At 38.7% G+C, this 20,505-nt stretch overlaps 1 protein-coding gene across 1 annotated transcript; it reads left to right on the top strand.

Annotated features, from left to right (window-relative positions):
- Nucleotides 1–413: 413 nt before the first annotated feature.
- On the top strand, nucleotides 414–1,220 carry bhlhe22 (basic helix-loop-helix family, member e22; the record flags this gene model as incomplete). The annotated part of the gene is made up of 1 exon (XM_079259338.1): nucleotides 414–1,220. The coding sequence occupies one exon, from the start codon at nucleotides 414–416 to the stop codon at nucleotides 1,218–1,220; it is 807 nt and encodes a 268-aa protein (XP_079115464.1).
- Nucleotides 1,221–20,505: the final 19,285 nt, after the last annotated feature.

Raw genomic sequence — 20,505 nt, 5'->3', positions numbered from 1 at the left:
GTATTGTTTGCCATAGTTTAAACGCCGTTAATTAAAACGTTAACCTGATTGGGTAGAGACCGCGAGAGGGGAGAGGGTGTCTCTGCCCCAATAGGCGAATCCTTTTTAATAACCCGCCTCGAGATAATGATGTAAAAAGACTGAAGCGTCTTGTGCGTAACGAGGACCATCGTGGAGATCCGGTGAAGGTGAATCAGACGCAGACGGAGAGATAGGCAGGAGAGAGCTGCACTTATTACACGAGTCTCCTCCTCGTCACTACACCTCAGCTGACAAGTGGAGCAAGCCTGCAACTTCCCCCGCTGTCACGCAACTCAACTTGTAAGGGACAGAAAGAAGGAGAAACTCGCAGAGACGCGTCAAGAGTTTCCAGAAGCGACCATAGCCTGTGACGACGCGCAATCCACAAGGCTATGGACGGGAGGATGAACTTGAACGTCGGCGCAGGGGACATTTTTCACAAAACTCTCAGCGCCGTGTCCACCAAAAAGATGGACCCTTTCAGGTCGTCGGCTGGCATTGAGCTTCCACCCAGAGACCGCCAGTCGCCGATCGGTTGCTTTGACCAGGCTGACCCAGACCCGATTCAGCCGGGTGGACTGGCAGGAGGTAGAGGGGGGACACTGGGTCTGCCGACCGGATCTTTGTGCGTCAAGTATGGAGAGAGCGCGAACAGGACTTCGGCAGCTGAAAGCAGTGGTGGAGAGCAAAGCCCCGACGACGACAGTGACGGCAGATGTGACATGGTCCTTCTGACCGACGGCCGGACGGTGAGCGCAGGGAAATCTGAAGGAGGTAAGAAAACCAAAGAGCAAAAATTACTGAGGCTAAACATCAACGCCAGAGAAAGACGACGGATGCACGATCTGAACGACGCGCTGGACGAACTCAGAGCGGTCATCCCCTACGCGCACAGCCCGTCGGTGCGGAAACTCTCCAAAATTGCCACTTTGCTGCTCGCCAAAAACTACATCCTCATGCAGGCGCAGGCACTTGAGGAGATGAGGAGGTTGGTCGCGTATCTCAACCAGGGCCAAGCCATTTCTGCAGCTTCGATACCGGCCACGACTGCCCTTGCAGCCCCCGGTTTGGGCGCGTACGAGCAGCCGCCTGGATACCCCTTCCCCACCGGAGTGGCTCCGTCCTCCTGTCCCGATAAATGTGGCCTGTTCAACAACGCCGCTTCCAGCCTCTGCAAACAGTGCACTGACAAGCCTTAAAAGCGCCCGACAAAGACTGCGAGAAGCACACGAGATAACAGATCCCACTTTGAGGACACTTTTGGAAAGAACAAAAACAAGTGAGACTGCTGTTGTTGAAGTCAATACACTAGAGACAAAAAGTAATGCCGATTAAACCTTTTATAATATTTACTAAATGCTTTTTTGTTCAAACAATACTTGATTGTGTATATAAATCATTCTTTAAGTGCTGGTATGAATGGCAGTGAAGACCAAACAGAAGCAGATGGCGGTCTGTGAAGGCTGCGAGTGTTGCTGACCACTTGCTCTGCGATGGATCTATTTTTTTTTTTTGTTGGTTTATTTTTTTCATTTGGGTGACCTGACAACTTGCGAGATTTTCACTTGAATAGATGGACAGCTTCCCTGAGCATCAGTCCAACCTCACTATGTGCTGCTTTCTCCTTGATTTACGTTGTTTATTTGTTTGATTTACCTCAGAGACTAAATTTTAATCAAAGGCCTGTTTTCGTGAACATTTTTTGAGCACGTGGAATGTTAATAGGAAGAAAATCCATTAAAATAAATTAATTAAATGGTCCAATCAATCAGGTATTTATGTGCTGATTTGGACACTTGTTAATAGCTGCGCACGCAAACTACAATTCATTTTTAGGCACTGTGATATAATATTAATAATAATAAATTAAGAAAACATGTTAAAAGCTGAAACAAAGTTTAACAGGTGTTTCGATGTCTTTTGTAACTTATTCATTTGGATATTTATGATTGCTATTTTGCTTGCATTGCACATTGTTGTCTGTGTGTTTGCGTTATATTTTTCTTCTCCAACAAGAAGTCTTCACATTAATCGCGTTGTCAGGTCAGGCTGTGGATTACTGTAGATACTTTAGTTATTCTATGAGAAAAGAGGGCCGTTTGTATGTATTTCAGTGTTGAAAGCTTTATTAAAATATTTTGAACAACAGAAACAAACTTCTGCTTATTCATGTGATGTCAGTCAGTGTGAGTGGCATCAAAGCAAGCTGCTTATTATTTATACCTCCTATTTGACCAATACATGTTTTGATATATTTAACATTTAACAAATGTAGGTTAACAAATTTTCACGTGCTTATTATAAATGAAAACCACCAGATTCTGTTCCCTCGCCAGGTGTCAAGCACAGGACACGCTTTACTTATTTTCCACTTAATCAAAACTGATTACTTTTTCATTTTCCGAGTCACCACAAGACTTGGGAGAGAAGGCCAGAGGCGCTGGCTGGATGTAGCCTCGGGCTCGAGGGGGGCAAAAAAAAAACAAGAAATCCGATCTGGTGACCTTTATTGTGATTATTACAAGGATTTCCATGACGGTGTAAAATAATGAGATGATCCAAGAAACAAGTGTGTGCAAAAACTCTTCCTGTAGTACCTGGATTCACGCAATCATTGCGGCAATTAAAGCTCCAGAGTGTGATTAAGAAACGTAATTACGACCGCGCGCTTTTTAATGTGTCTTTAATCACAACGCAGCCATCAGTTTCACTCAGAGCAACTCGCCCTTTGTCCCCCATCATTTTACAGTCCGGAGAGAAGATGATTAAGAAGGTAAAGAACTAAGTTTATTCAGCAAAAACAAGACAAAAATCAACAGCACGGAACACAAACCTTTTTAAGGTCTGCAGGTTGAAATTTTAAATAGTACTTGGAAAATTCTAGGAAGACAATGTCCAAGTTAAATTTCTATCATCAAATTGTCCTTTAAAAATGAAAACTGTGCAAGCTATCAAGTCTTGCAGCTTGTTCTCCTGCTCAAAAAAAGTTAGTGTGTAAAGGCAGAGGACTTCAGCACCATGGACAGAGACCAAATGTCTGAACGCAAACGTAGTTTTGATCCATCCAGTATCTCCTTTGATCATGATGTAAAAACATTTGTAGTCTCTACTTTTCATTAAAAAAGTTATAAATTTTACTCCATAATACTCATGTGGAAAGCAGACACCTAAACATTGCTTTGTAGATGTATAGACTCATATTTTGTGAAAGCAAAATAGATCTATTCTTTCTTCAATAAATGTGCAAACCTAATAGATGTTTTTGCAGACTTTAAGCTCACAGTTATTGATAAAAAAAAAATAACATGTATAAAGAAATAGATTTTTTTTCAAATAAATTTAAACAAAGTTATTTCTTTGCTGAATTGTACAATATTATTTCCGTTTTCTTGTTTTTGCCCTGATCTAAGCTTTGTGTCTGTATGATGAGCTACTCTGACAACAGGGTCATTACAGTGTCCTATTTAATCCCATCACACTCCTGAATGCATTGAATCTTCACAAAAAGGCCCTTAATCAAGAATGGGAGTAAACAGGAACTAGTGTTACAAGACTTAACCCAGATATCTTAAGTTTAAACCCAGAGATGTCTCTGTTCCCTTCCTGCTGTTAGAAACTGAGACTTCACAAAAAACATTAATTATGCAATATGCATTAATGCACAAATGACTGGAGCATTTAACCCATACTAATATTCACATTAGTCCAGAAGAGGAGATTCCCAGGAGTGAGAGAGAACCATATGTGTGTAGAAAAGAGAAGACAATCTCTAAAAGAGAAAAGACAACAGCAAAATTATCAGTTTAAAGGTGGAGTAAATATTTTAAAACCGCAACAGGAAAAACAAAGTAATAAGTTCATAAGCAAAATCCATTATATCCCCTTTGATGTGGGAGTTACTCTCCACCAGCTGATGAGATGTCATGTACAGAGAAAGGTCCCTGATGTCTGATGTGTGATGTTGGACTGGGAAGTCGTCTTGTCAAAGAAAAAAAAAGGATGCTTTGTCAGTGGCAACCAAACCCCCACAATTTTTTATGAAACATTATTTTCATTCAAGAGTCTAATAAAGCTAAATCTGTCTTAAAAGCATGGCATGTGCAGGGATATCCAAGGCTCATGAATAGAAGGGGAAGATTTTAAAAAACCCCAAAAACACCTCTTTCATAAACCACAAAGTGTCCAATTTACCATATCAAGGTCCAGCAGGGTGTCCATTCATAACAGGGTGGTGATGTATGCTAAAGCTGATAAACATTAAAGTCAAAATATACATAAGCACGCAGAATTGAAATGTCCTCCTCATATCAGTAACAGGCAAAACAATGGCAATGGATTCATCCATGCTGTGTCACACATTGTGTATAAAGATATATGTGCTGCACTGGCTGAGGTACCAAATCAACCTCTGGGTGGTAATTCATTTTTGTCAGGCCACTGATAGCAGTGCATAATGTTGTCTTCTTGTTGTGCACACATAATGCAGGCTAATACAACTGCCACTGAGGGGGTCAACTACAACAACACAACTCTTCTTTGTTTAACTTTATCAGCTGCAGTGAAGAGACACAATATAAAGAAAACATCTTGCTGACCTTTAACGCAGGATTTCCTTCCCTTGATTTGAACAGTTTCTAGATCTAATTGAAACTTAGTGGTTCTGAATAATAAATCAATTATTGTACAGTTTGCTTTGATAGACTCCCCCAGGTTGAGTTGAAGCATCTTTAACGATAATAATGTTGAAGAGTCTGTTCGGATTTTAGGGTTATAGCAACAAGCAGGAACAGATGCATAAATAGAACCAAATATATGGTGCCAACTTTTATTGGAAACATTCACATTTATCCACTTTACAAATTATACAACAAGGAACAGGCATGTTTTAAATTCAAGCAAGTCTGAAAGGAAACTAATATTAAATCCACACTTCGCAGGTGTTTATTACATTTTTGTTAGATTTAGTAGATTCAGAAATACCTTGACGGAGAAGCAAATTTCACAGACTCCATTTAGAGATAATTTGTTGTACATCTAGTAACTAAACTGACCAACTTTATTTTCATTTTCCAGATTTTATTTTCATTTCCTGATTTTGTTTTCCTGAAAGCATTTTGCTGATATTCATTAAGAGCAGCTTTACCTTAGACAAAAAAAAAAAAACCCCAGCCATTTCTATGTTTTCTTTCTTTCCACAAAATCTCCTAATTTAATACCAATAAACTTTATTTTGTTTGTTTGTTTTCTTAGGATGCCCTGAGCTCAGGTAAACATATGTATGCACTCAGCCCTCTAAGAGGAGACAAAGTGGACTGTAATTATTTTCTCATCTGGAATACTACTGTTAAGTAACATCTCTAATATTCCAACCGCTTCCATATTAATCAGATTAAAGACCCAATCCTCTAATCCCTGTTTACCGATGGCTCTGTTTTTATGCCGTAATCCGATGTTCTTTTATTCCTCTGGGATTAAAATGTTCCCAGCAGAGAACAGTAATTTGTGGTGTTGTTGTGGATGGAGTGGGTTATACTGGTACGCAGTTTGTTTTTCATTCCACAATAATAGTTCAACACAGATATGAACAAACACAAACAGGTGCAATGAAGTAAAGTGCTCATGTAGTGCAAACATTTGTGAATCAAATTATGAATTCTGTCTAGCGACAACTCTTCTCATTTGTTTTTATTTTGCCCTGCTGTTGCTTAGAGCCTTAAAGCTGTGTTTTTCTATCCCTATTGCTGCGAAACTGAATGCGACTTGGATCAAGATCAATATATGTTTCATTATGATCATGAGATGATCTCGGTTTGATGAAACAAAAATGTAATAGTGTATATGTAAAAAGACTGCGTAGTGGTCAAGACAGCTGTGAACTTTACATTTCTGTGACCTTAACATTCAGATTATGTGCCATTGTTTGATTAGAGTGGATGTGGAGCTCACAGTGACCCAGCAGCCACTGTAAATCATGGGAGAAGGCAAAAACACCACTAAGCTCATCTGAACGTAAACCTTTAACATATTCACACCTTTAAAACATAACAAAACCGCGACTAAAACTGTTACGCGATGAAGCCTCTGTCTGTTCTGTGTGCTTTGCATGTGTGTGTGTGACAGGGATCACTTGTCCTTATCAATATGCAGATCCTGACCCTCTCAAGGTTCATTAAAGTCAAGGCGAGGTGGATTTCATCTTCACTCTGTGATATTCATTAACTCTGGCTTCCGCATTACAATAAAGACATGAAGATGACACAATAACAGAGAATCGTTCACTGCTCATTTCAACACACATACACACTTTTTCTTTAACACACACTATAAATAAAACATTATCTACAACAACCACAATCCTGTGCTGTGATACAGACAGCTAGCTCAGTTATTTATGTGTTGTTTAAACAACTATTCATTACCTGATTGCTGGGTAGGTTTCAGATTGGAGTGTAATCTGAAGATTAAGATGAACAAGGTCAAATGTATTATAAACAAAAGACATGAAAACAGACTGAAAACATCCCAACACTGACTGGATTTGAGGTCAATAGCATATTTTGCAGGGAATTTATAAGAATCTTTAAAGTGGATTTAAGTAACATGAGAAAGGAAAAAAAAAAAAAAAGGACAATCCACTTCCCTCTGTTGAAAATCTGTCACGTTACTGGAGCATAAAACCCCGCCGTTAGTGCAACACTTGCTTGGCTGATCTTCCTGATGTGCCGAGTGCTACTCGAGGCTTCAGTGTATCTGTCTGAGCAGAGGTCTTTAACAGCCATGAATGCCAAGCATGGGGGAGGCAGGCCAGGCCAAGCGTAACCACAGCGGCCCAATGTCCTTGGCTCCTTGGCGGCCTTCACCTCACACTCCCTGCACAGTGAATTTTATGGCTAATTTCCGGCAATTTATCCTGGCACTTTCAGAGAAGAGATTCCTGCGGGAATAATGTGCATAATTTGCATAAATCATCCTGATAGAATGCATATCAGCATGTAACCCCCCTGTCTGATGCTTCAGCGTTTACTTTATAATCAAAACTGACTCTTTTCACCAGCGGATGCATAAGAGCCACGAGAAGAGGGTCTTGAGTTTAGTTGAGTAATTATAAAGGAATGAAACACACATCAGATGTAGAAATAGCTTAATCTCCACTTCTGAAGAGCTACAGTTTAGCACAAGTGTCACACTGTAAATAATGTAAACATTACAAATTGAGTGATTTCCTCTAAAATAACATCTTTGTCATCAATGCACTTTGAGATCAAGTTCTCCATTTGAACTACTTTTGTCTTAGTATTTTCTCATGTTCCTATGAAGGCTGTAGCAGTGTGACATCAACCACAGTTGGGTCCACAGGCCTGTTTGCAAAAGCTCCCTCTGTGCATGCAACCAATTGTCTGAGTAGAGGAGACGGGGGTCAGTGCAAGGCTACCCCCCTTGCTGTGATCTAATCTGACGTACAGTTAGAATGTGCATATTCTCTCAGACTGCCTTCTTTAAAATAATCAGCCGCGGTAAAAATTGACTTCGTTGGTCGAGGTGGTGCGGGATGAAAGAGGGACACGGAGCACAATAGAAAGAGGAGTTTTCAGAGACAAAAGGCCTGTGGCCTGATGGGAATGCAGTAAAGCATGCAAGCTGCAGAGCAGGCAGAGGGTTAACTAATCAGAGCAGACACACAGACAAAACATAGTTGCACGGAAAGAGCACGTTACATTCACTCGATTTTATGACTGATGGGAAACATGAGAATGCGTGTGTATTTTTGTGTGTGTGCGGGTTTTAGAGAGGAGCCATCATTGGAGTGAGCAGTTATGTGTTGCCAAACTACCAGGTTCTTCCACTGGCCCTCATCCCAGAGTCTCAAGATCTCAGATGGCATCACTGGTGACAACAGGACAGTTGTCCGCTGGGTGGACGTTAATCACAATAATACAGGGCAGGCCAATCACGACTCACTGATCAAGCGCTTAATGACGTGCCTGCCATACCCACTGTAACCGGCCTGCTGCAGAGGGATTCACAAACCAAGACTAGCTCTTTTGTGGGGGCAGGAGAAGGAGGAGGATGGTGGTTATGAGGGTGGTGCACAGCCATCCAGACAATAATTACTCGATGACTGTGGTCACATTAGGGATCAGTCAAAGCAGATTAATTTCGACTGATAGCATTGGTCCCTCATAAATGCAGATTTTCTTAATAAGAGTGAAATTGTGTCACTGTGAGGTCTGCAATAGGGGGGTAACACCAATTACTTCACTGGATTGACAATGTTTTCATTTTGGTATGAATCAGACTGTACTTCTGACTGTCAGCGCAAAATTAGTGAGCAAACGTGTATTTCCAAGTCCTCTGATCTGGTGTGTGTGTGTTTGTATGCAGAGACCGTATGTACTGGCACAAATGAGGCTGCATGTGTGGTACGGGTAGGCCTTTCAGTAAATACCCAGAGACCCCAAGAATTACCCAGAGCAGAGAGGACAGCATCTGTTTGTGTGCTTGTGCCGAGCAAACAAGGCAATTTAGAGAACACCAAGGGAGCTGCTAATAAACACAACCTTATTCCCCCTTCTTCCTGCACCTGGCTCTGAATATTGCTGCGCTACTGTAAGGATGTCTAGCTGTCTTTGTATGATTGTGTGTGCGTGATGCAATGCCAAAGCCTGATTGACCTGACTAGAAGGGTTGCCTCTGTGTTTCCGTGAGTGTGCCTATGAGAGAGGGTGTACGAAAGCATGAGTGAATGTGTGGCACATGTGCGTACCCATTCATCATTCTACAGTGAGGGGGATGCAGTGCTGCTGGGAAATGGCAGGTCTGTATCCCATCACATACTGGCATCTTTTGTCTGTATGCTCAAAGCTGTGCCAACATGTCTGCCCTGGATACCTGGCATAGAAGCAACACATTACAGTACACAAAGGTGACTGAACACTGGGCTGTCAGATACTGCTAGATGCTTGTGACAATGGCTTAAATGCAGTCACTTTTTAAAAATTATTCTAAGCAGAAAAATGAGACGCTAGCATGAACTTTTCAGACATTATATAGGTAGCACCATGACATTTTTATGCAATAACCTTTGCAAGCATGTCCGTAAATGAAGTTAGAGTTATGTTTTCCTTGCTAACCCCTGCAACTATAGCAGTAAACATGCTTTAATGAGACCTGCAGCTTTGCTCGCCGCCAGTGACTGTGATATGTAGCCAAAGTGACATCCAGTGAAACCATGCATCAGACCAGACACAAAATGGCCGTCTAGTGCCAAACCCCGCCTTGGCTTTCACTTCACATCACACCACAGAGTCTGGCTGCAGAGTGAAAGCTTTACGGAGCATTTAGGGGAAAAACTCACGGCCCTGTGTCTACATCTGTCACTAGCAGGTAACATTCTCACCACAGCAACCTTGTATCTGCACACAAGTGTTAAAAATATACCCATTATCACTTTTCCGAGGTGTATCTTGTGGTCTTAGTTTGGTCAAAGTTCATTAAGGAGCTGAAAAACAAAACTAAGAGTACCTCAAGCTCTTCCTCACCGCTCAGGTCACAAACCTAACACCCTTAGACAACAGCTCATACTCAAACAGCCTTTGAGCCTTCAAGCCAACAATATTCTAAAATAAGAGAGTGGGAGAAGGTAAGTGCAAAAGGAGATTAATCTGAGTTATTACATTGATTAGATTTCCAGAATGCTAATTAAAAGATGTTAGGACATGGGCCTAGCCAAGGATCAGTGGGCCTTAATGAGGACCAATAGTCCTCTGTAATCTGTGCTGTAATGGGACTGGTTTAAATGTAACGTTTGCTGGAAGACAAGAGAGGAGGCAGATAGATGTAGGGATGGAGAAAACAGTCCTATTCTGTCATTAGGACCTGTTTCAGTGACAATTCAATGCCTCAGCAAAAGGACAGGAATAAAAATAAAGATGAGGGGAAATGGGGAGAATTTCAATTATACAAAAAGGGCGTTTGCACAATAAAAACATTTTATTATTAGACAATTAACCGGGTGGTTAAATGGCTCAAGGTCACACACTTCTTATCTTAGATTACAACAGGCCCATTATACAGTGACAGGGCAATATCATTTAAAGGCAAACTATTAAAAGATGCAGATTTTCTCTTTTTTTTTTCTCTCTTCAAAAACAAGAGAAAATGAGTAAAAGGATCGCCACAAGCAAGTGTAAAACTGAGGGAAAAAAGTACTGTATTCTTTTTTTTTTTTCCATTGTCCCAAACTGTTTGGAGTCTGGACATCTAAACTGCATGAAAAAAATGGCATCACAAATTACTGTACAGTTAGAGCTTATTAATTATAAGTGATTTTGTCTGTAAAAGAACATAGAACAGCAAAAAATATCCTGAATGAGTCCACAGAGTCTAGAGTTTATTAGTTTGTTTTAATCAGTCAAGGATAAAAGCAGCAAATACTCAAATATGAAAACTTGAAATCTGCTTTTATAAGTTTGTCATTGCATTAAAAGAACTGAATAAAAAGATGCTGGTAACATTTCTGTCAAACGTCTACAATACATTTGAGCTCTAATCACCTGTTAGACAATTAACTAAATACAGAAGGAGGGATAGCTGTATGAAAGGAGGAATTAATCTGCAGCCAATGAAAATGGCAGAATAATACAAAGCAGACGGTTAAGGAGTCAACTGAAATTAGAGAGGTCGTTACTTATTCAGTAAATGGTCGTTATAAACAAATGAGTCTTACTGACAGGTGCATCACACTCATTTACAAATGGTAACATATCACTATAATCAGCCTTCTAATTCATCACAAATAATGAGTTGCATTGAAAACAAGCTGGTAAATACTTGAGGAGAATATCACCCTAATGGGTCTCACCTGTCACACTGTTTACTGCGTCTGGTGTGCATGTTGGAGGTGGTTCAAATAATAATAATTGCATTACATGGATCTTCACACTGATGTGGACAGTTCTCTATCATTTTTGCCATTAGGTGTGTTAGCTGAAAGAATCAAACGGCTTATAGAAAGCGATTACTACTAGAAAATTAGCACTATGTGCAGCCGATTCCATACAGATACTCGTTTCAGTTTAAAAATAATATGACCAAAATGTGGAATAAAGGCTTAATTAAAAAAGAAAAATTGTGATAATCGAGAACACATTTTAATGGTAACAAAATCTTATTCAGAGCATGACTGTCAAGCTTACAATGACAAAAAAGGGTAAATCAGAAATGCCATGCTGAATCTGGTTCATCCTATAAAGTCACTGAATATCAGTAGAAGTTTTATGGGGATTCATCTGATAGTTTGTTAGAACATCCCAGTTACATATGGACAGATTAGCCAAGTGGTGTAGGATATACTGGCTGAACATCAATTTATTAAGCATATGAAAACATACTAATAAAGTCTTTAAAGTTCTTCGCTGGCAATGACACATGGCATCACAAGGCGCCATGTATGAGTGTGTTTAACCAAGCTTGGGGCCTAATATCCAACCCGCCTGATGGTGCAGAAAAAAAAATTACAGCAGCAGTATGACAATGCTGATAGGCTATAAAACCATGTCATTTAATACCCCCCTCACTCCTCCCTCAGAGTGGCTGTGTGGTCTACCCACCATTAAACCAATTCATCACCTCTTAAGAGAAGGCCACAAGACAGATTCGGCCGATTGTTCACTGTCTTTCCGAGGTGGTTACTGCTCTGATGATCATGGAAGTGAATGGTGAGGCCATGTAAACAATGACTTTAGAGAAAAGTTTGAGGCAAAACAACTCTTAGATGAACAGTTAAGTTTTAGCAGACCGTCTTATGATCACAAAATAAAACGGGACCACACGGACGAGGCACTGCTGTAAGATTTCCGGTGCCACTTGGAGCCAGTTGTTGGAGATGTCACTTTTCTTATGACCTCTTGAGAGAGAGCTTGGATTTGCATTTTTGGCCCCTGCTCCTGTAATGAAAAAAGGTAGACTGCAGCATATTTCACCGAACCTGTCAAATCCACTCACGCCTCTTCGGAAAGCACTCAGAAACTTCATTCCATCGCCACCCGCTCTCATGGCCTCACTTTAAAATTGACTATGACAAAGTCAGAAAAAGTCAACTGTTTGGAGACATTCCCAAAATAGGGGTTTCTCCTGTTTTCAAAATGCAATCTAACCCAAGAGCATCCAACATGTAGCCTACTGGTAAGTTGTTCAGTTTCTTGGCTGCCAGTTCAGTTATACATTTATATAATCACATGCTTGTTAGGGAGATTTCTCTGACTTATTGACAGTGATGCGCGCGAGGGTTTGGTAGATGTGACATCTGGGAAGCACAGTTCTGTGGCACCACCTCGCAAAAGCAATTAGAGATCTATATTCCCAGACAGGTCTGGACTTTGTTCTGTGGTGGAGGATACACACATTTGAATGCTTTTATTAACATGACATGCATGTCTTATGGATGGTCTACAGATGACAATCATAGGGTCATCATTGAAAGGGGGAGGCAATCAGTGAAATTGTGCTCGATGGACAAGTCAGAACATCAAAATACATACTCCAAGTGATGTATTTCAGGGACACACAAAAAAAGAGAAGTGTTTATGAAGATATATTCCACCCCCGCTACATGTAGGACAACTAAAATTACACCAGCTACACAAAATGAGTGCTGTAAGGAGGCAGAGCTGGATGGGTAATTAGAAACAAGTCAGTTTCAGTTGGGCGAGCCCTATTCTCAAACACACACCAGTTACTCCCTCACCATTAAATAAGTGTCAACTGGCTAAAGTAATTAGTTCAGTCTATTACTGTAATTAGCCATTATCATGTTGGCCTTCATTTGAACATGTTTCATGGATGTAACAAACCTATAGCGACGCTGTTTTCAAGGCATATTTCAGACTGAGTGAAAATTATGTTATTATTATAAAACTGGCCTTAATATTTTTTCTCTGACAGTTTCTCACTGTACAGCATCCTTGAGTGACCTGAAAGGAACTTTTGAATAAAACGTATTATTATTATTATTAGTAGTAGTAGTAGTAGTAGTAGTAGTAGTAGTAGTAGTAGTAGTAGTAATAATAATAGAAATAATATATAATAACTACATAATAATATTATATAGTCGTAGTGGTGGTAGAAGTGTATTATTGTCAACAAATGCCATGAAATGTTTTCTGACACCTTGAGCCCATTTTTTCCATTTGTCTGAAGCAAATATTTTGAAATTATTTTTTAATAATAAAAAGCAGCACATATTGTAAAATTTACCAAATCTCTTTAATGGTTTATCTTGACACTTCCAACACCAGTCACTGTTTTCATGGATTTTATTTAAAAAAAAGAGTGCACAAAATTATTCTGTGTATTCTGTTCTATAATGTTTATATAAGTGGGGGGGGGGTCTATAACTGTATATTTTTTAATTTAGCAACGTTTTATACAATATATCATATTGTATTATATTGTTTAGACTTTTATTTAACGCAACTACTACAGTGTATACCAACAGTCGGTGTGTCCAAACTTTTTAATGCTAGTGTACATTGTACTTTTATATATATGTTTTACAATTTCTTACATTTTTCTACAACTAACAAAATTTTGATTCTCTGTGTGTCCTGCATAAATAGCAGAAATAACAAAGTTTTCTTGAAATCTTGAAGTTTTAAATACATCTAATAACATAAAAGTTGGGCAACAAAGAATAGTGTCTTTCAAACCTTTTATATGAAATATCACATTTAACTTGGAGAATGATGATGAGCAAGTATATAGTTGTAGCTTTGTGGGAACCTTTATACAAGCTATCTTTGAGTTGTGATTAAAAAACATGGCAGGGGCCGGAAGAGATGGAAGTGGAGTGCAGTAAACAAGGCGGCCCTGCTCCCAAGCTGTGAAGGTGACACAGGGACGCTACACGCAGAACAAGCCCTTTTGATTAATCACAGGATATTTACTAGCTCAGATCTAATCAAGGACCGCAGGATCACAGCCTACATCATACACGGCCCAGGAATTTACACAGCAGAGTTAACCTGTCACCTGCCACCGTCCTTTCCTTACATCTATAAACACTGTGTGCGCAGGTCGGCTGGCAGCTACACAGCAAAGGCAAGCGCCTTGAAACAGATCCAAAAGTGATTGTTTTATTTCCGTGGCAACAATATAACCTGCATCCAGATACTCAACACATGTCATCTGATATAAAACCTTATGGCAGAGGGGAGAAAGAGCCATTTATCTCAAGGTGGTCATGGTAATGGGGATACAGGAACGTGAGCAGGTTTACCACTAAGTAAACTACAGCACTGTGTGCAGTAGACTGGAATGCCAGCCTGTAGCTGTGGGATTGCTCCTTCCAGAAGATGACACGTAAGATGAGTACTAATCCAAGATTACAAGAGAAAAGGGATTATGTAATTGTGATCACCGACGGCTTATGACTTCTATAATCGATTTGACATTTAGAAGTTTGTCAGTTTCAGAGAGCATGCTTGTAACTTGTAAGGGACAGTTATGTTTTGGGGATAATTTTACAAGATTAAACCAGCCATTTTTATGTCTGTGCATTTTTTTTTAAAGTTAGGTATCAGTAACCTCTTTTCTCAGGGGTTTTAATTTATTGCAATAATTATAGACGCCCAACATATTTCAATTTCCACCTCCATTAAAAGAGCTTTATATGTTTTATATGTCTTTTTCATTTCAACAGTGACTCAAATATCAATATGAAAATGTAAGAAAAGACGTAAAGATTAGTTTGCTGATGTTTTCATTTGGCAACATGTCACTTAACTCTCAAATTCATAGTTAATTTTTGTTGTTCTACCTTTACTCAAAACCAACTTTAATTTTCTAGATCCCCTCATTTAGCTTTTAAACTCACATTAACCTCAAGCAGTAAATATGTAAAAGACATTAAATTCCTGAGTATTGAAAAGCAGATAGATGCAGTTGTCACAGCCCAAAAAGATAACAGAAGGTTTAACAATAAAAACTGCAGTGCTTTACACACAACTGTTTCATTTAACATTTTGTGCAAGCGGGAGGGGAAAATGCACATTTCATTCCACAGAGGGGAAAACTAAATCTATTAAAACCCAGCTGTGCTTTGGTTGCTGTAAAATTTCTGTAATTTGATTAGTTGGAGCCACTATGCACCAATATTTACACTATATTCAATTTGCAAGAAGCAGTGGCATAAATGTGAAATGGATACAGACATAACCTTTAGTGTGACCTGGGTCCTGTCCTTTGTTGTTAGCACTTCTACAGAAAGAGACAGAGGCAGCGGTGGAAGGGCCGCAGCCCTGCCGTGTTTTTGAAGGGGCTGAGTGTGGCTTGCATCATTGTGTCGCCTGGAAAATGTCACTCCACAGGGGGGCGAGCCTCAGTTCGAACAGGTTTAAAGAAAGACACTGACAAAACTGACACACAAAGATGACATTTACAGACAAGTTTCATAAAAACATATATTTAAAGAAAAGTGAGAATATATTGCATCTCTCTTTCATCAATACAGATGTCATAAACCCCTGCGTAGCTATTTGCCATGAACCAAACTTGTGCCGAATTCCAAGTGATATGAGGTGTTTGAGCAATAGATCATTTAGCACTGTTCAGCCAGATTTCTGCCACATGAGCCCTGAACAAATAGTCTATTAGATGAGAGTGTTTTTGTCAGTCTCCCCATCACCCAGATATTTCCTCAGAGCGACGAGTCACATTAGAAGCTGGGAGGGGGAGTAATTTCTGTGTCACATCCCTTTAGCCTGACCTCACTGACAATCGCCAACATGAGAGCATTCTCACTAAAAATTAATCACATTTGCCTTTTTTAATGGTATCCCTCCTCTCTGTGCCAAGAATTTACAATCATCTTCTGGCTATTGTATTAAAAGCATCTCTTTATCTCTTGGGGGTGACCAATGATTTCAAGGAGTGCATCAATACTTACATCACCCCCCTGGCCTTCTCTCTTTAGTGTTGACACTGCAGCACTCAGAGCCAGGCCCAACTGGCAGGAGGCCATCCACTTTAGAGATAAACACACAGAGAAGGGCCGCAGTGGATTTTTAGATCTATTGAATACTTGGTTAGCCAGTGATTTAAGTCAAAATTAGACTTAGGCTAAAGCAAATAAAAGAGTTACCCCAGACCAGTCCTGACTGTGTATGAAGTTCATACTCTGGATGTATACTTGATTTTGGAGTGCCACTAATGTGGTGTCATGTCTGAGCTGGTTAGAAAATCCTAGAAAAGTCTGAGAATGCGACACAAAAAGAGAGAGAGAAAAAAAGAAAACTATATTGTGCGGGTATTTTTAATGAGTTACAAATTTACTGGTAAAAGAAAATGTTGAAGCTAAAACTTGCAATCAGGGTTGTCCATAAATAGTTTTTTCCCACAAATTCCCAATGTTACCGTAAGCAGAATGGTTGGAAGTACCAATTCAAACAGTGAGGCTGACCAAACAACTGGATGACTGGGATTTTTGGGAACTGGATAAATGTTGTTATTTTTGCTTTACAGGAAATATTCATAAATGTGTAAACAAATATTCCTCTGCTTGTTGTTTGCAGGAACCTTAGACATTTTGTTAATACATTACACTGGGATGAAGCCTAAGCTGTACAAATGACAAAGTTGAACATTAGCCAGTCAGTGTCATAGTTTTACCTCTAGAAATACCATTTAACTATAATAACAATAATAACAACAAATAATAATAATAATTATTATTATTATTATTATTATTATTATTAACAACAACAACAACAACAACGATTATGATAATGATCATTATTATTATTATTAATATAATTATTAATATAAATAAAAATTTATTTTTAGCTTTTTAGTTTCACTCTGATTTAACATATTGTTGTCAAGTACTGAGACTGTGTGTAGGGTTTTGAAAGGTGATAGCCATACTTTTTCCTAGTGTTTTTACCTCAGAAAGTGGACGTATTTAGTAGTTATAAGGCTTGTCCAAAATAAGTGATTTTTTTTATACGCCTCCAGCTGAAGGTTAAGCTTTGGCTTACATTCATGTTTTCAAGTATTAAAGATGCACTTTGGGTCACATTTAAAAATATCAGAATACAGCTACAAGTAGCCAAACTGAGTTTTACCTGGAGGACATCTGGGTTCAGCCTCAGAGACACAGTGAGGAGTTTGTAAAGTTCTAGGAGCACCAAGCACAGCCGCTACTCCTACAAGTTTAAAAAAGTAAGTTAAGATGTTTCTGGGATTCGATATTGCTTTTGAGGATATTTTGTGCAAGCCCACATTGAAGGAAGGCTCCCGTTGTTTCCAAACTTTGCTAGAGGGATGACAAATATTATCTGGCTTTTAAACATTTCAATTAAAGAATACGTGGAAACTTGGGGTTAGTCAGCTGTCAGTATAAAACATGCTCAGATAATCACATGAATTTTTCATTTTTTACTTATTCCTAGTATCAAATTCATTAGAAATGCTTTTAGACTGTTAGTTAAACACAGCATGTCCAGCAGATTTGCCAAATTTTAATTGTTGCATTTGCTTTTATCAGAATGAAGCTTCTGAACTTGCACTACGTCTAAACTTCCTTGTAAGGACCGATATTACAGATCAGCTATCTAATAAGACAATATTACATTGGCTCACTGAGGCCTCATCCTCTCAGTAAAAACAGCCTTCTCCCGCCATCAAATATTCAGACAGACTCGTAATTCCTTGTGAGTGAGATGTCCTGTAAAAATGACTGGAAAACAAAACACTTGTGGTAAAACAAGGTTCGAAGGACATTCTGTCAGATTCTGCTCTTTTTTACAGATTTCATCGCTGAGCTGTTGTGGCGTAAATGCTTTAAAACACTTTGACATAACATGCCGCGTCCAGAGACCCTCTGCATCTGAATAATGAATCTACAGTATGTTCGGAACAGCTGTCTTCTTGGACGAGGTTTTTTTCAGGGTTTTTGGTCACATCTAAAGTTCTTTTCAAGTCCCCTGCATAATTGAAATTAATTCACCTGGTCGTCGTCCTGGCAACAATTAAGCAGTTATTTATTTTCAAACTAACAACAAGCTGTGATTGGCCAAAAGCAGAAATGAAATCTGGACCATCCCCTGTTCTTGCTGCCCCCTACTCATATTTAATTCAGAGGTTGTGGATTTCTTTAAGATTGCAACATCTGTTTGCTCCCAGTGCCAGCTCCCTCTGTCAGCCACCCTCTGTTCAATAATTCCTGTCCTGACCCATAAGAGCCTGTGACATCACAACAGCGACCGCTGCTCAAACTTCACTATAACCAGACACAAAGGGACAGGTGTCCAAATGCAACCAATCCATTTTACTCATAAACCTGGTTCGGCTACTGCACAAAGATCAGTGGTTTTGTGGTGCTGAAGACTCTAAACTCTTCTCTTTGTCCTTATCCATGTGGGACATGGAGAATCAGAGATTTTTATCTCAGAACAACTGAATCTATCCAAGTTTTTATTGTTAAGTTAAATATTAGGAGCAGTAAGCTTTTGCGTCTGGCAGAGAAAGTGAAGAAAAATAAATACTGTAATTAAAGGTACTTAAAAAGGTATTATGTACTGTAGCTTTAGCTTTCAAATAACAAAACTTTATAGGTTTGATAAAGTAAACATATGATTTCTTGGCCGTATTTTTGCTTTTTGGTAATAAATTTTATAATATTGGAAATCCTGTTTATTTCCCTTTTACATGGTGCCATATTTGTAAGAGAAAAGTATTTGTGGGGTGAGTTCAGTCTGCCACTCATGCACTCATTGAAGTTTTTCATGTACCGATGAAAAGCTTGCGAAATTTTCTCTGCAAATGTCCATCATCTCATTCTGCTATAAACACTTGTTTGGTGTCATTTATTGGATGAATCAAGTCTGAAGAAACAAGACATATATTAGAAATTTAACAATTAATTAATTTAACTACAAGGGCCCTGCCACTTTGGTTAAACATCAATGCAGTATATACAACATTAATAACAGACAAAAGTCTCTGTAAGCAGATATAGTATTTGAAAATTATTTTAAAATATTATCAGGCATCCTGAAAATGTTAATTTTGGTAGAATTTTAGACACAAGTCATAACACACTTTTGCCTTTCTTCTAAAAAAGGATGGACTTTTGAAGAGAGAGAGTAGCTAAACATTTTCCATGCAACAGCTGATGTTTTAATTGGGAAATGATAAAAGAATATAAAGAAAAATTACATATTTTTCATCTTGTTTTTGGAAGAGTTGCTTTTTACAAGAGACTGAAATGCTCATATTTTAGGAGACAGTATCAATTTGTTCAGCACACTATATTTATGTATTAAGAGTAAGAAAGTCAGATAGTTGAGGGTCTCAGTGTGAAAGAAGACAAAACCCTCTATATTTTGATTAACTACAGATGTGGAGGAGGTGATACTTAAAACACGTTACTTGTGAAAATAATTTCTTATAATGATTTTCAGATTGTTTGAAAGTATTTACAAGTTTTTTAGTCTGTTTTTATGCATTTGAGAGGAAACTGCCGTATACATAGATACACAGATAAAGATTCTGAGAGGATGCAGAAATAATTGTTGAGTGACTGTACAATTTTAAAAAAAGGAGATGAGCCTCAGATAGAAGGCTAAGGACATGAGTGAGTTTTGTAGAGGAATTGCAGAAATTTAGGTGCATATGGAAGATACAGGGATATCGAGGGAAAATGAGGGGTTGAAAGCATTGGTAAAAAAAATTTTTAAAAAGGAGTGGATCAGCAAGGCAAGTTTATTTTATAGCACATTTCATGTACAAAATAATTCAAAATGCTTTACATAAAAACATCAAAAACAGAGTTGTTGTACAGAGAAGAAAGTACAAATAGCAAAGACCACAACAAAATAATAAATTAGATTATTTTATAATAGAAGCATAGAAAAAAAGATAGAAAACAGTTCTGTGTGGGAAAGGAAAGGAAAGGAAAGGAAAGGAAGAGTATGATGAAGTCAATTAGTTAGAAAAGTGAATTACTGTTGTTCCACCCTTTAGCTCCAGATGTAGCTCCTTACCAATGTCTAAATCACAAGTGTCCTGTTGCCAGTTACAAAGCAGAGAAATGAGCGCTGAGATAAGACAGCACATCCTGAAAGGAGAAAGTTTACATGAACAGTTGAGTCTTTGACCCAGCCATTTAAATTACCCATATACTTGTCCCAGGAAACATGCTCAACAGGGTAATTGAGTTATTCTCTCAATGCTGTGATGTTATAAAAAAGCAAAAATAAGAAAAAAAAACAGTTTTCAACACAAGTCCTGTTACAAAACCAGTTAAAAAAAATGGCCACAACTGCTTCCATTTTTAAACTATTTTATCAAGCAGAAAGGCAAATGTGGTAAAGAAGTTAGATCAAACCACTTTGTAACATTTCAGGAGTCCAAAATAAAGCACTTTTACACAAACAGAACAGTGTCCAGCTTGAATTGTAACAGCATCATAACTCATTTGAAGTG

The sequence above is a fragment of the Telmatherina bonti genome (assembly GCF_933228915.1).
Source record: "Telmatherina bonti genome assembly, chromosome: 20".
Taxonomy (NCBI): domain Eukaryota; kingdom Metazoa; phylum Chordata; class Actinopteri; order Atheriniformes; family Telmatherinidae; genus Telmatherina; species Telmatherina bonti.
This window is presented reverse-complemented; position numbering and strand designations above follow the sequence as displayed.